This window comes from Convolutriloba macropyga, chromosome 6 (genome assembly GCF_964194025.1).
Source record: "Convolutriloba macropyga chromosome 6, txConMacr16.3, whole genome shotgun sequence".
Taxonomy (NCBI): Eukaryota; Metazoa; Xenacoelomorpha; order Acoela; family Convolutidae; genus Convolutriloba; species Convolutriloba macropyga.
This window is the reverse complement of record NC_134473.1, coordinates 58,235,771-58,251,910: the sequence shown is the minus strand read 5'-3', so window position 1 is coordinate 58,251,910 and position 16,140 is coordinate 58,235,771. Positions and strand designations below refer to the sequence as shown.

The following is a 16,140-nucleotide window of genomic DNA, read 5'->3' as shown; positions in this document are numbered from 1 at the left end:
TGTAGGAATTTCAAATAAACTTCTTAGAACAAAAGTCTGAAAGTACGTGCAATTTTATTGAATTTTTTTCTTCATAAAAACCGAACATATCGATAATTTCCTACGTTTAACACCAAACGCATCACCAATTTTCTGGCATTGAAAAACGACAATTTCTGAGCCATGTAAAATTTTTGCGTTACTTTACCAACATCGTATATTAGTAAAATAGTTAAAGCTGTGCTGAGAAAAATTAGAAAAAAGGTGACCATTTTTAATTTGCAGCCTTGCGAAATGAATTTCGAATTCTGGTTACCGTTACGCAATTAATATCCTCTGATCTTCAAAATTGCAATGAAAGTGGATAACAGCTTGAAGAGCGACCATAAATATCACACTTGAAACTGAGCAAGCCTCAGTGAGGGCCGCAAAATATTTATCTTCTAACGTGGAGTTTTGGTTGATTTTGCTCAAAAATGTCTCAGCACAAGACGCCTGCCTGAATTTTCAATCCATTTTGATCAATTTCAAAGCCGATCGAAGTTTTGAGAGCGCTATGTCAGTCCCAGTCCAGAAGAAGGAACAAAAATGAAGCACGGACGGTTGTGTATATTTGGTTTCAAACGCAAAAAAAACTTCGCATGGTTGGTTAGAATAATTTGTATGGTATGTTTGATATCTAACAGAAGGAATCGTTCTTTATGTTTTTCGTTAAATGTAGGAATTGTTTGTTGTATTGAGGTTTAAAGGTGAAAAATAATCGGAAAATTTCATTTCTAACAAAAGAATTAGTCAGATGAATTTTTTTCCATTCAAAAATTTGAGTTTTTTGTTTAGAATGCAGTAAGAGCGCTCTGTAAACTTCTGTTTGTAGGAATTTCAAATAAACTTCTTAGAACAAAAGTCTGAAAGTACGTGCAATTTTATTGAATTTTTTTCTTCATAAAAACCGAACATATCGATAATTTCCTACGTTTAACACCAAACGCATCACCAATTTTCTGGCATTGAAAAACGACAATTTCTGAGCCATGTAAAATTTTTGCGTTACTTTACCAACATCGCAAGAGCAGTTACAACAAGAATTGAAAGTAGTAATTTAATTACCTATATAAAGTTATAAGGTTATGCATTCTTCCATATTTCTAATTATATAAATAAATGAAAGAAAACAAACAATTTTTTAACGTTTTAAAAAATAGACACAAAAAGTTTAACCGTTAAAGGAGCAATCGGTTAATATTCAATTTGAATTGAGCGCAACTCTAAATCTTTCCGTTGCGAAAATGTCTTTTTGTATGTTTTCAGAGTACCATCCCTCCTCGACGAAACATTCAGGTAAGCGTACCTACCAAATTGTTTTATTACTAATTTTACCACTAAAAGCGTTGTTGTTTTTAATATCACTTATACTGTTTTGTTTTAGTAAAATTTACATTGATATATTGTATAGCAGTATACACCCAATGGTATAATCGTTCCTTCGTCGCCGTATATCACAGTTTGACTCGCTTTTTTGCGCGATACACTTTGCGGAATTAAAGATGTATAAAGGACTAAATGGTTCACTTTATTTGGGTGACCGCCGTATTGGCTGACAACCAAAAAATGAGGAACTGAGTCGACAATTTATGGAAAGTGCGAGTATAGTGATTCTGAACCTTTGATTGGCCAATTTAAAACGGTATTTAGAAAGCGGACAAATATGCGAACAGTTTTTAGCAACTAGACTAACAAAGCACTATCTGTGATTGCACATCCTCCCCCTCTTCTCGACAGTGGGGTGAGTGCAGCCACGGATCGTCCCTTTAGAGCGCCACCCGACCATACACCAAAGATAATGGCCAACCGAACAACCCATTTATGGAATAGTGAGGTTTCTGGACGATTAATAATCAAACTGTCGACTTAATTTCTCAGTTGTTCTTTTTCTTCTAAACACCGTCGGCTAATTTTCCCAGAGTTGTTTATTTGAAAGGGCCCGGGTTGAGGAAGAATCGCCCGGGTCGAGGTTTGGTCAAAAAATAATAAAAGATTAGCGGTGAATAGTGGTGAAAAAAAAATTTCACCGCAAAGCGCCCGCAACTTTTAGCGTTGAATGCGGTGAATTTTTGCGGTTTTTAGTGGTGAAAAAGAAACAATTCTTACAAAAAAGAAACTGCCATACACGGGTTCGAACCCTTCACCTCCTGAATGTCAACAACTTCTTATTCTACTTTGCCATCTGTCACTTACTTCAATGATATTGCCTGTGAATTTAAAATAAGCATTGAAATTAGCGCGGTGACTATTTGTAAGATTTGGTAATTTAGTGGTAAAAAATTTTTTTCACTGCATTCTGATGGTAGCGGTGAAAAATTTCTTTCACCGCTTAAGCGGTGAAAAAAGTCAGCGCTTCACAGATTTTTTTCACCACATCCATCGCATTGAACGCAAATCTTACACTTTTACTCAAATTCACGCAAATCTTACATTTTTCAGCAATTTTCAGCGGTGACAACTCGACCCGTGACTTACCGGATGTTCCTGATTCACCGGTTTTTTAAAATAGGTATGACGTGACGTTCCTCTGTGATCAGCACCGCCCATCACAGTGACAATACAAAAATGTCTTCAAAAATTTGGGAGCTGCATACTTCTAGAGTTAACGTCAAGTCCACCGCGCCCAAACGATCATCGAGTGGCCCTTTATAATAGGAGCCCAGGTTGAGGTCCAGACCCAAATTGGTTTATGATCAGACCCAGTCGAGCGCAAACCCGTGTGTTCCCAGACCGAAATTACAGGGTCTGGAAGGAAGTTCGAGCGCACTACATTCTGGACGATGGTCTGGAGATGGTCGGATCAGAGGTCGATTTGGTCTGAAAAGTCTGATCAAAGAGGGATTCGAACGCACTTGGGTTTGATCAGAGCCAATTTCGAGCGTAATTTGGTCTGACCATAACCTCTTCGAGCGCACTTTTGTCTGATCAGAGGCGACTTCGACCGCAATCGTGTTTGATCTTAACCTCTTCGAGCGCACTTAGGTTTGATCAGAGCCCACTTCGAACGCAATTGGGTCCGATCAGGGACCATTTCGAGCGCAATATTTTTTTTCAATTCTTTTTGTTTTTTTTTTACTGAGAGATGTTGGCTCTGCCAAGAAGCAGCCACAAAACAGCGTTCTGATCAGAGACCGATCATAAGTCCGATAGCTCTGATCAGAAAAAAGGAGTCCAGCTGATAGCAGAGGCCGGTCCCTTTCAGAAGAAACTTTGATAAACAGGAGACCACGGTGTTTCATATGGAAAGCTGTCTAAACTCATCCATTGAGTCAGAAATATACACTAAACTGTACACTAAATAAAATTTGTTCTCAACAGTTGGGTTTCGTTTCCTTTAGCAATACTTTACAATTGATTTTTCCTTAGATGAATTAAATACTGCAAACATCAGTTTTTATGAAAAGAATATATTATAGCAAAACTAGAAGATAAAATTTTTCTCTTATCAGACTGTTTCGAGCGCAGTTGAGTCTGATCGGAACTTTCAGTCTGATCATAAATGGCTGCAAGCGTAACTGGGTCTGACCATAAATGCTTCGAGCGCAACTGGGTCTGATCATAGTCTGATTAAGGTCTGCGCAATGGTCTGAATTTGAGTCCGGATCATGGTCTGAAGAGGGTCTGATCAGAACACCTTCGGTCTGAAAAGTCTGATCAGAGCCCTTTTGTGTCTGGAAAGTCTGATCAGCGGTATTTTGGGTCTAGAAAGCCTGATCATCAGGGTGAATTTCCATCTGGAAAGTCTGATCAGGGATAATTTCGGTCTGGAAAGTCTGATCAGACAAAAATTTGGGTCTTGACCTCAACCTGGGAGCACATCTCTCTTGGAGAGGATAACTTTTACCGGCTAACTTTTTTTTGATAAAAGTCAAACATCAATATAAGCAGTATAATCTTCAAACAGAAAAAGAACACATGTTGAAACAGACTATTGGGGTCGTCAAAGTATTTTAGTGGCCTTCATAGTATACATTTTTGAGGAAACTGCTATTATTGTTATCTAACGTGAATCAAACAATCATTTTTGTTCAATTGGCGCAAAATTGAGCAAAATCGGTAGCTTTGTCCACAAGGGTTTCAACAAACACGTGGATAAGTTTGAACAACTATCTTTGCGTACAATAGACAACTGCGTGAGTCTCATAAAAGTTCCGACCTTTCTTGAGGAGTGGAGGAAATATATGCTCAAATGGGATTTTTCGTTCAGTCAATTTTGGCCCATCGGTATATTCATTGTAGAGAGTTGTGAGTGGTATCATTAAAAATCCCGTCCAGCAAAGAATATAGAATTAGTACAATTTTTTTAAATTTCTTTTTCTAGATCGAATTATAGAGGTTTAAATTTTTTGTGAATATTAGAGCGATTCGCGTAACTTTTATTGAGATTATCCGGAATTTTTGCGTGAAATTTCGTCAATTTTATAAAATTTGTGGAAACTGATATTAATAATGCTGTCATTTTTGTTTTTGAAGGCCAAATGTTATTGTTGACTATTTTGATTGCGTTTTTTGGCTAAAATGTTTGCTGAATATTTCAAAAGTTCAGCCTTTTTCACCAAAAATTGCACGAAACAAGCTTCTTTAGTCCAGTTTATTTAATTTTGCCGGCAGCAGACTCACAAAAACCACTAACACAATCTTTGTAAACTGCAAAGGGTCAAGTTCTACTTTCAATGCGAGTGCTTTAAAAAAGTTTGCCGTTTTTTGCTATCTTTACACGATGATTATCGAAAACGCAGCATATTTATTTGAATTTGAATCAACAAACATTCTACATCTATGACCTATGCTATTGGAAACAATTAATTGTTTTGAGTGACGATCAGCAATAGCATGGCCGGTTTTGGTCTAATCTTTTACTGTTACATTCCAAAATTAATTCGGATTATAATCATTCGTTCTTTTAAAAAAATATGTTACCGTATTTTATATGTTTTTTGTATGTAATTAAAAAAAACGAACAGTTCAGAAAACAGATCTCACCAATGATGGGTTCCATTGGGTGATAAAGCAGTTAAAGGTTACTTTATCCATTTTTTTAAATCGAAAGCTTATGGTCGTTTTGACATTTAAAAATATTTGTTTTTTAAATAAACAATGGCTTATTGTTTCAGCAACAACAGAAGATTTCTTCTTTCTGTTGAAGTATTATTGAATCATTATTGCGGTTTTACTTGTTAAACTATGGGTATCTGGATTTTTCACATTTTTCGCTCAGTTTTCACGGTTTTTCTCGTTCTTTTTCACAGTATCACATTGTTGACAATTCACAGATCATCTTATTGGTGCTCAAAGTGAGGCACAATTGAACACATCAGTTTTTTTAATGGTATAGGATATGGTTTTAACGGCTTCAACACCACTTTCTTGAATGTTTTACCTTTGACTTTAACTGTCGTTTTTATTTTGTCTTGTTAATCGCATTAATTTTTTCTGGATTAAAACAGGTCTCATTGACTTTTTTATGGCAAAGATCAGATTATGTTCTGATTTGAATAAATAGCTGATGGCTTCCGTGATATATGATTTTGAAATTAATTGTAATCAAAAATAAAAAAAGCACTTATTTTTTTGCCTTTTTGTTTTTTGTTTTTTTTTGTCTACTCGAAATTTTGATTTTTTTCTATTCATTATCCAATCTCATTAATTGCAAGTGTGTTTTGATGTTACAGTTGTCGAGGGAAGTTGCAGTTGTACAAAATCTTTTTAAAGAGTTCGATATGATTTTACTGGCTTCGACACGGTTTTTTCGCAAAAAATTTTTTTTTCTTGTTGATATTTGACGTTGTTTTGTAGAGGTAAGCTATATTCTGAAAACGTAAAGATCACACGAATTTCCTTCAGGTGAATGAACGAGCCTATTTATTTTTGTCATTTTGTAGCTAATGGCTTTTATGACTTCGAAAATAATTGTTTTCGAAAAAAACAACATTTTCTTATTTTTTTCAGTTTTTCCTCTTTTTGTCGACTTGTTACCTAGTGAAAGGTTTCATACTTTATTTTTGGCGTTTGAAGAAAGCGCAAAAAAATATATTTTGAGGTGCAAAATCCGACTTTCCGGCTTCGACAGCGTTTTCTCTCAAGTTTTAATGGAATTTTCGTTTGTTGTCTCTATTTGTTGTTCTTTTTGTAACCGCACAAAAAATTGAATATTGACTGATCTTAAGGCTCTCCTGCAGAGTAATAGGTGATCATAAAGTTTTTGGATAATTTTAGTTGATAGTTAATGGTTTTTATTGCTATGAAGTTAATTTATTAAAAACTATGCGCGAATTTTTTAGCTTGATAGTTTTTCTCTTTTTTGTCTAATTGTTATCGAGCCCTATTATGGACTGGTCCCAAATCTTTTCAAGTGAAACACAAGTTATTTTGTTTTGTTGAGCTTCAGTTTTATCTGACGCTTTTTTGACTTTGTTTTTAAGTTTATTTTTTAAAAAAAACGTGGACATAAAATTTTGTATGTAATTATTGTTTGTTGTTGTTGTTTGATTTTGTTGTTCGTCTTGACTCGTTTTCTTAATATTTAATATTGGTAGATCTAATATCTAATGCAGCATTTTGTACTCCACTGAGTAATTTGCGTTGGAGGTGATATTTTGTTCATACACCATTTTTTCGGGGGTTTTCTATCTGTTCCTCATACGGCAGACAGTTCTGCCAAAAATGTGGATGAGAGGGGTCGGAACTTCTTGTGCGAACTCATATTACCAAGCCTCCTTGTTCTCAAATACCGTCAACGATATACGGGAGTCGAGACTTGACAAAAATAAAGCAAGACGTTCTCAAGAACCGGTGATGGAATTTCTGATCTCTAAATCAAAACTTTGTGATTTTTCCGACTGTGAACTAGCTTCGCTTGCTCCGATATTTTAAAAAAGGATTGCTCATCTTTTGATCTGCTGAAAAACTTCATTGGAGAGTATACGATGAACGTAAAATATGAAAAATAGACCCCAGACTCCAACGGTTATCGTGTCATGTCTTGCAAGATGCAAGATCCTTATCTTCCACAAATCTTTCAAGATCTTGCAAGATAAGATCCTTAAATTTTCGATGAAGATATTTATTGTTTTTTTTAAAATTCCGCCAGCTTCAACGGACAAAAAATTTTGAATTTTCATTCTGCGTAGCAATAACATAAGCGTTTTTTCGATTAAATTTCTGCAAGGCAAAAACAATAAAGGGTCGATATAATTAGGTTTCTGATCCTTCTAAAAGTTGTTCTATTACAGAACGGTACTCCTACTGCAGCTAACGCACAGTGAATTGTCCAAAATTTGTGTTCATATTTTTTTATCCTATCAATTTTTCTCGACGGCCAAAAAAAGTTTGCACCCTATGAAATTATAGCCCGCATTATGGTATATTTACCATGAATGAGAGGTCTATAGGTTGGCTATAATGGGAAAGATCCTCATTTTTTTTCATTGCCTCAGCGTTAAAAATAAACAATCACCGCGAAAAACAGTGACAGATGAAGCAGAGCAATTAGAAGTCGTTGACATGCACGAGGTGAGGGGTTCTAACCTGTGTACGGCAGTTTCTTTTTCGTAAGAAATCCGGTGAATGCGGTAAAAATGAATTTTTCACTGCTATAAACAGCAAATCTTACAAAAATTCACCGCTTTCACCGCATTCATCGCAAAAAGATGCAGGCGCTTTGCTGTGAAAGAAAGTTTGAATGCTGTGAGAAAAAAATTGAGAAAAGCATGAATAATTTTAATTAGGATTTTCTGTCCGATTTTACACGGTAACGGTGATGCTATATACCCCAAACATTACTATATACCCCAAAGATTTTTTTATTTTGACGAAGGTAGATGTAGGGGGGGGGGTTGGGTCAATCCGGGATAATAACAATATTCCGGTTTTGGAGATCTAAATTATAAATGTTGCCGTGTATAGACTTAACATGTCATTTGAGTGTTTTTGTTTTAAAATCTTATGAATTAGGGCACTAGTGTGGCAACTACAGTCATTCAAAATTCCCATCTCAAAATTTCGAAAAGGTATTTCAAAGTTTTTAACGAAGTTTTCCCAGGTTTAGACATCGACTTATGAAAAGATCTTATAGTTCTTGTAGGGGGGTCCAATATTGACTATAAATACACAGTCAAGCTCCTAAATATAGTCGAGGTAAAGTCTTTTCATGGTCCAGATATGGTCTTTACATAGCAAATTAAGGTCAAGCATGGTCTTTTAATATGTCGAGCATGGTCTTTTCATGAGTCGAAGATCGCATTTTGTGGGATTAATAACAGTTAATTTTTCTATGATTCCTTTTGTAGATATGTAACACCTATCAGCAACACCAAACTAGCGTTGCAACAAGCAGTCCACCTTCGAAAAACAGGTGGATTTTGCCAAAAAATCTTAAGTAATATTTAATTCTTAAGATAAATTAGTTTTCGCAATTAACCAATAAAGCGAAATTGTTCGGCTGAATTCAACTAGTTAACAAAGCCTTGCCATCGCCCGCCATTTCATCAGCAATGAGATTAGTGTGTTATGATTTTGTTCATTTGGTTCTAATATTAGTTTTTAGAACAATATAGCGAATTTGTTTGGTTGAATTCAACTAGTTAAGAAAGCCTTGCCACCGCCATTTCATCAGCAATGAGATTAGTGTGTTATGATTTAGTTCATTTGGTTCTAAAATTAGTTTTTTCAATTGTATTTATAACAGCACAGTTCATTTTTTCGAAAAAAATATCAGAAACGTTGAAAAAATTGAACGATAAAACCCGTTGACTACGTTATAAGCGAAGGCCATTCTTCAGTGCAAATGTAATTTTTTGGGTCCGGCATGAACATTTTATGTCGAGGTAAAGTAGAGCATCATATTTGGGTCGAGCTAAAGTCCAGCTTCACAAATTTTGGTCGAGCCAAAGTCTAGCTGAACGATTAGGTCCAGATAAATTCTTTTCATGGGCTGTTTGAGTCCAGCATGGTCTTTTCACACCACTTTTTGGTCAAGCATGGTCTTTTCATAAGTCTAGGCCTAAACAATTGTCCAGATTGAAGTTCTGTACCGCTGGTCAGATGAATTTCACGTTTGAAAATTCATATATTTCCCCCTTGTTACTCCCATAATATCATTTCAAAAGTTTATTATTGTCGCAGTTTATTTTCAGTTAGATAATTGTCGTGGATTATACAACGATTACCGTTTCAGGATCAATGGGCGTATTGGAAACAAGTAATGGGAATTCAAGACCTCAGTGGGTAAGCGATTAATTAATACTCCTTTTCATCACCGATGAATGTATCTATATATGTGAGTCAATTTCGGGGCGATTCTGAGGCTTATTTTGACAAATTAAAAAAAAACTGTTTCAAAACGAGAGTTGGCTTTTCAAACGAACCTTGTTCACTACATCATACGGTAAAATGTTTAGTTTGCTGGTATTAATTTAGAAGTACCTGAAGAATTATTTATCCCAATACTATAATGAAATCGTGGGAAACAGTTATGGTGTGGATAACCGTGACAGTGCGATCATGGAAGCACGTTACATAATAGTGTCTCTGCCATCCTCGCTTTTATATTAAAAAATTTACTTTTGGCACTTCAGACTGAAATCCAATCAAAATAAGAACGCTGTCTGAGATTTCACAATAAAAACTCTTTCAAACAGAGAACTGCAGACGTTCGGAATGCAAAAATGACAGCCAATTGAAAGTTTTCAAAAAAGCGAAATCAGAAGTTTGGAAAAAAGGCTTAAAAACTTGAAAATTACTTAAAGTCCTTTGCTAATTTTGTGAACTGTAACTTTTAAGGAAAATTGTCTGGCTCGGATTATTATATTATGCTTGCATTAAATAATGTTGTGATATTTAGTGTTGTTCTTTAGCTGAAATCTTTGTTTTGCTCAATAAGTTACGTCAACTTAAGACATCTGAAAACCGTGACGCAATACCTAGCCATCTACAAAACATGCTGGGCAGCAACATCTCATCAGTTGTGGGATGGGATATCAGGCGAAAACTCGATTAGCCTAACAAACTTTTGTAGCCATTAGGCACAAATCATGACCTTAAGTTTTGTGAAAATTAGGCGATTAGCAGTTATAACACTTAAAAGAGGTACAACTTAACTCAGGTGGCGTGATAGCCGAGAGGTAAGGTGTGTGATTCACACGCCAAGGATTGAGAGTTCAATCCCCTGCCTCCGTGAAGCAGTCTCTAAGGATGATCCCTTACTTAACCATAGCTTCAGGTTGACCATAGCCTGACCAATGTTGGCAGCAATAATCGTACCACATGAAGGTCTCCGACGCATAAAAAAGGCCATGGTCACCAAAAAAGAGCTTTCATGCTCACAAAATGAACAGTCTGAGTTTTGGGGAATAATTGAAAAAGGAAAGCTGAGAACAGGCTACTGTTAATACACTGCAGAGTGAAAACCTAATGCTGCTCCGCTGCGATTACGCAGAAACACATTTATTACGTGATGCCATAAAGTTGTCAAGCGTCCCTAACAGTCGTCTTTACATTCAAACGAGTTTTTGAAAACACTTCAAAATATATCAATGTATTGCATCTTTTTTTAGTTTACTCATCGTCATCGCGGCCAATGTTTTTTGGTTTTTTAAAAAATAACCGGAAAAGAATGGTGAATGTTTAAACTACTTATTAATAGCTTTAATATAAACCTTTTAGAACTACCAGTTGAAAAACCCCACAAAACAATTTTGAAAATGCGGTTAAACTGCCTCGTGAAAATGTTCGTAATTCGAAAATTCTGATCAATTTTTAATTGTTTTTATTCTATTTGTCTAAAAGTTAATTGTTAGACCCACTTAATTATGGTATAACATCAGCTGATATTGCAGTACCTCCTTTAAGCGTTTCAATTGGCGTTAGCCTAGTTTCCACAAAACTAATTCGTATAATCGAGTTTTCGCGAAGGGAAGGTGTATAGAATATGACTAGGCTGTATAGGTGTATAGAATGCAACAGGATTTTGCAAAAAGAAGCTTTTCCTTGAAAATTTTTTCAACCTTCCACAAAAGTTTTTTGCCTATGCTGAAAATTTTCCCCGAAGTTCTCCGTGAATCCTTTTTTTACTATTTTGTTGGAAAGATAAACACAGCTGTAATTAATTCCTCGTTTCATAGCTCTAGTATCTATATCCACACAATTTCATATTTGCCCTGATGAATATTAAGGTACAGATTAGAGCAAACTAAACTCATTCGAGATCTCGGATGCCTTAGCAAGGTATAGGAACAAAACTTAAGGTTTTCTGAATTTGCTGGCTATCATTTGTGAAGATGGCACATTTGAGCTTTGTAGCTGTACTTATTCGTTTGCTATGTAATTTAGCGTTTTAATCGTGTGGATTAATTTAACTTTTTGGCGCACCTCACCAATCTGCAGAAGCAAGGGAATTCTGCGATATTCCGTGAGAAAGTTAGAACACATGTTTTAACATACGAAATAAGGTCTGTCTACAAAGTAGCATAAATCTGCACTCGACTGTAGGGAAAATTTTGCATGCTGTCAGGATTGCAAACAAAATGGTGTAGCGTTTCTACCTCTGAAAAATGCTGAATTAATTGAACTGTCTAGATTGGTAGTTTTACAATTGGGAACATTTTCCTTTTCCCCAGCATATTTGACCTCGTTGTACATTTTTATAATGGTATATAAAGTGTTATCGATAGTCCCATCAGTTTAAAAGAGCGCAAATATTTATTATAATTGTTAATCAGAACAAACTTCTTGATGTCGGGAAAGAAAAGGAAATTTGATTCCAAACACTGTTTTTTTCTGTATTTAACCAGTGCTCCTTTATATTATGCAACTGCATTGATCCATATTGTTTCAAGATTTTGAGGTTCTATGTATATCAAAAACAAGAAAGTGTATCGATTTTTAGACTTATCGAAACTAGCATGATTTATTGTCTAATTTCAGATTACTGGAATCTCACTTCATCAACAAGTCGGATATCCTGGACGATAACAAGGGCGAATATGGCACTGGTTGTTTCAAGTGTGTGGACCCTCCCACAGATGTCGTCTTTGTGTTGGACGACAGTGGCAGTATTGACAATGGGTATGATATCTTGAGAAGCCAGATTTAAAATACCATATTCAGGAGAAATTTAGTCTTTTTTGAAATTCATTATCAAACCAGTGTTCAGAACTTTCTACTTACTTTCTACTTTCTACTGACGTCCTGCTAATTGAATAAGTACTCATTTCAACACTGGTGTGATAATAACTTTTAAAAAGAGCTGTCGAGCGCACGTGAGCGCGATCCGAGACGGATTCGAAGGCACTCAAATACTTGACTTTTAACTACATAATATCACGCTTTGACAGAATTTTTCTCAATAATAGAAAAGTATGATTCATACAAAATGTTTCATTTCAGCGAATGGGTTCAGCAGTTGGATTTTGTAAAAGCAGTTCTGTCTCGTCTCAGTCAATCAATGTCAGTCGATGCAACACAAGTTGCCTTTTCCATATTTGGATCATATCTGTACGACTCCAGAGACTTCTCAAGTGACGTCAATGCAAGCATCAGTTACCTTGACTCACACTCAAGAAGAAGTGGCGGAACTGATCTCGATGCTGGTTTGGACGAAGCCATCAGGATCATGGAAGACAGCACGAGATCTCGACTAAATGTCACTTCGGTCCGAAAGTTCATTTTCTTCTTGACAGACGGAAATGGAGCTCTGTCCACTTCAACTGTCAATAAATTGCGCGAAGTTAGTTTCACCTTTTTTAAAATTCATGAATGGTTTCTCTTTTTGGCTTCTTCATTATATTCCAAAATGTACACTTTGGGGTTTTTATCGAAAAAAAAATTTCGTAAATGCGTTGCGTTTAATACGAAAGCCTGTTACTTAATCCCGTAACTGATTTTCACAATGAGTCTAACTAGTTTATACATATGTGTAATTTAGGTTGTATGCTCCAAAATGGGGGAATTTACTTCCAAAATGGGGGAATTTACTTCCAAAATGGGGGAAAATAATTGCCACAAAGTTTTAAATTATTACCCATTATATGTTTTTCTAACTCCCACGATTTTGTAACTATATATACTATTAGTTGCACTGAATTGTAATATCAAAACATCACTAACACTGGTTATTAAGAATGAATTAAATTTTTGAGCAATGCTTTATTTGTTACAAAATATTAAGCTGAGACATTTTTTGCTAAAATTATTTTTTCTTAACTTAAATCCAAAAATCTCTTATGCGCTTTAAATATTTAAATCACTTTTATTAGCAGTTTGTTTTAAATTATTTTTTCACGCTTCAACACTGAATTCAGTACCAATAAAAAGCAAATAAATTACATTCAAATGCGGAGTTCAGGCTATGAGGTTTCTACCCCATGGATTAACTGATAACTCCAATGTGCTTATAACTCGAATCTGCGGAAATTGTTTATCAATTTCTCTTTAAAATAGCCGAGCTTTTGAATTTAACTCAGTTCAACAAAGTTAATGCAAATGGGACAATAAGAACTCAAAGTCGGCAGAAATTTCTACCGAAGATGTTTTATTTGTCGAATTTTAGTTTCCATTTGTAGATGATGTGTTCGAGTTTATTCGCCAAATGTATGTGATTTTTCATCGAGAAAGAAATTTGCCAATTTTGTTTTTTCTAGCTCCCGTCTGTTGTTTACTCGATTGGATTAGCCGACGGTGCTGACGAATCTGCATTGGAAGACGTCGCTTCCGATCCAGAATTTGTGAGAATCTACCAAAATTTTGACGATTTTGAGGCGGACATTGCCGGAATCCTCTATGACGCCTGCGAGATAAGCACTTTCACAGTCCCTCAAGATGAAGATCAATATCACGTCTCAGCTTTACTACCAGAAGAAAGACGCTACGTAACATTGTCAATTACTCTGGGAACCGCTTTGAGACTGGACCTGAGAGCGTTGCAAGTGAACAACGTGTTTGTAATCTACTTCTCGTGTTCTACTCAATTGGCCAGTGAAGCTAATTATGATTATTTTGTCATAATTGATTCAAGCCAGTCTGTATCTATCGCCATATATCTGATCTGTCCTTATGATCCAGACGCTGCTCTTCTCAATCAGCAACAAGACGGAATTAATCGTAAGGAATCTTCTTTTACTTTCCGTCTGATTATCATTTTTTTGCCACTGAGGCCAAATGGACTCAGGGATAAATTCGAATAAGATATGGAACTCAGAACAATTTGAGCGCAATGCTAAGAGAATACGTCGCCCAGATGAGGTATCGATCAGACCAAATTGCCTTCCGAGCAGAAGGGCCTAGACCCAAATGGCCTATTTTCAGACAACCCTAACCAAAATAACTTCTGATCAGAGTACCGCCCGAGTCGCCACTTCTTAGTAATCATACTAAGATCATATATGATACCATACAAATCATTGACTATATCTTAGTATGATCTTAATAAGATTTCCATTTTCTCATATATGAATTTCTATGATTTTTAAGAAGTCATAAACGATCGTTGTATTAAAACCAAGAAACAATAACCCAGGCCGTTCGGTAAAACAACGAATAAGCACATATGATTTTTCTTCTGAGTACTAAGAAATCATATATGATCTTAGTATGATTTTTAAAAAATATGATGACTGTGTCCAGGTTTGTTCGTGATACCTCTTAATATCTCGAACTGCATGAAAAACTGTCGGCACTTTAAGCGAGTCTTCCTTTCCAGCCCAAAAAATAGAGGCTCTGATAGCTAAAAAGATACAAAGGTTCAGGATGAGCCAGAACCTAAAAGAACAAAGCAAAATGTAGCACCATTACATATAAATACAAAAAACCGTAAAATAAAATGGGGTAAGTCCCTATAACAAGGAACGGGTGCACTTAAGAAAAAACCGATTTTTTTATTTGAAAAGTCATTTTTTGTTGCCAGAATATTAAAAAAAACAAAAGATTTGCAGCCAGGAGCTACAAATTGAACAACAATTTTACTGGAATTCGATTTTATACTGCACAGGACAAGAAATGTTGTCTTTAGATAAACAGAACAGAAAGTCAGGTTTTCAAACATAAAATTGCAATTTTCGAGAATAACAAATTTTAAAAATAAAATTCTATATCGGACCAAGGAGTTGTCCAAATGGAATCAAACTTGGCACGGGGTATACCCTGTCTATTTAAATTGTAAGACGAAAAAAACTTTTGCAATAGCTTGCCCAGGGAAAAGGTTAGGATTTCATACAGAAGTTTTCGATTGCGATTTTCGAAAACAACGAATTCTTTAAGTAGGTTTTTTTTTATCAGACCAAAGATTTGTCCAAATCAAATTAAACTGGGCACGGGGTATACTTTGTGTATGTACAGTGTAAAACGAAAAATTTTTTGAACTAGCTTGCCTCGGGAAAAATGAATTTTCAAAGTAATCATTTTTTTATCAGACCAAGGAGTTGTCCAAATCAAAGGAAACCGGCACGTGGTATACCCTGTGTAAGTAGATTGGAACACGAATGAATTTTTCGCAACAGTTTAAAATTGGGATTGAAATTTTTTTTGCCCGAGAACTGAAAATTATCTCGGAGCTTTCAGAAGGTTTTCTTTCGACTTTCACATCTGATAACAAAATGAAGGGTAACAATATTGCATTATGTTGAATATGACCTTTTAAATTGTATACACTAGGGCCAATTCATCAGTCTAAAGTGAAAGCCATTAAAAAAATCCATGCAGACCTTCATCAGCTTTCAAACTGAGCCTAAATTTTGGTTTTCTTAAACATAAATAGTACGAATTTGAAGTGGTTTGTAGCTGATTGCTGTTGGTTTAACTCTACAACTTCCTCTGGGCAAAACCTTAGTATAAGTAGTAATTAGAGGCCGCTCAGACGGTAACATCATCAAAATGACATAATGGTAACAATTCTGACAAGATATTATTTTTTTAAGGAGTAAAGAATGACACCGCAAAAATTGTAATGAGGCAATTTTATGAAGATTCCAAACCTTTGCACGGATTTTCAATAGCAGGAAAGCCTTAGTACTGAGGCCCAGGGATAGCTAGGAGCAAAAAATTGAGGTCGAAAAATTTTTTTCCGATAATTGAAATTTCTCTCGGAGCTTTTAAGAGGTTTTCTATCGACTTTCACCTCGGTATGGC

The 16,140-nt window shown here is 35.5% G+C and overlaps 1 protein-coding gene across 1 annotated transcript in view; it reads left to right on the top strand.

Moving 5' to 3' along the window:
* The window catches only part of LOC142341360 (uncharacterized), a 79,754-nt gene that overhangs the window by 28,429 nt on the left and 35,185 nt on the right, over positions 1-16,140 (top strand). The window contains exons 5-9 of the mRNA XM_075392288.1: positions 1,288-1,317; positions 9,197-9,246; positions 11,944-12,084; positions 12,406-12,745; positions 13,659-14,118. Coding sequence (XP_075248403.1) covers positions 1,288-1,317; positions 9,197-9,246; positions 11,944-12,084; positions 12,406-12,745; positions 13,659-14,118 — 1,021 coding nt within the window. The remainder of the gene's footprint in view (positions 1-1,287; positions 1,318-9,196; positions 9,247-11,943; positions 12,085-12,405; positions 12,746-13,658; positions 14,119-16,140) is intronic.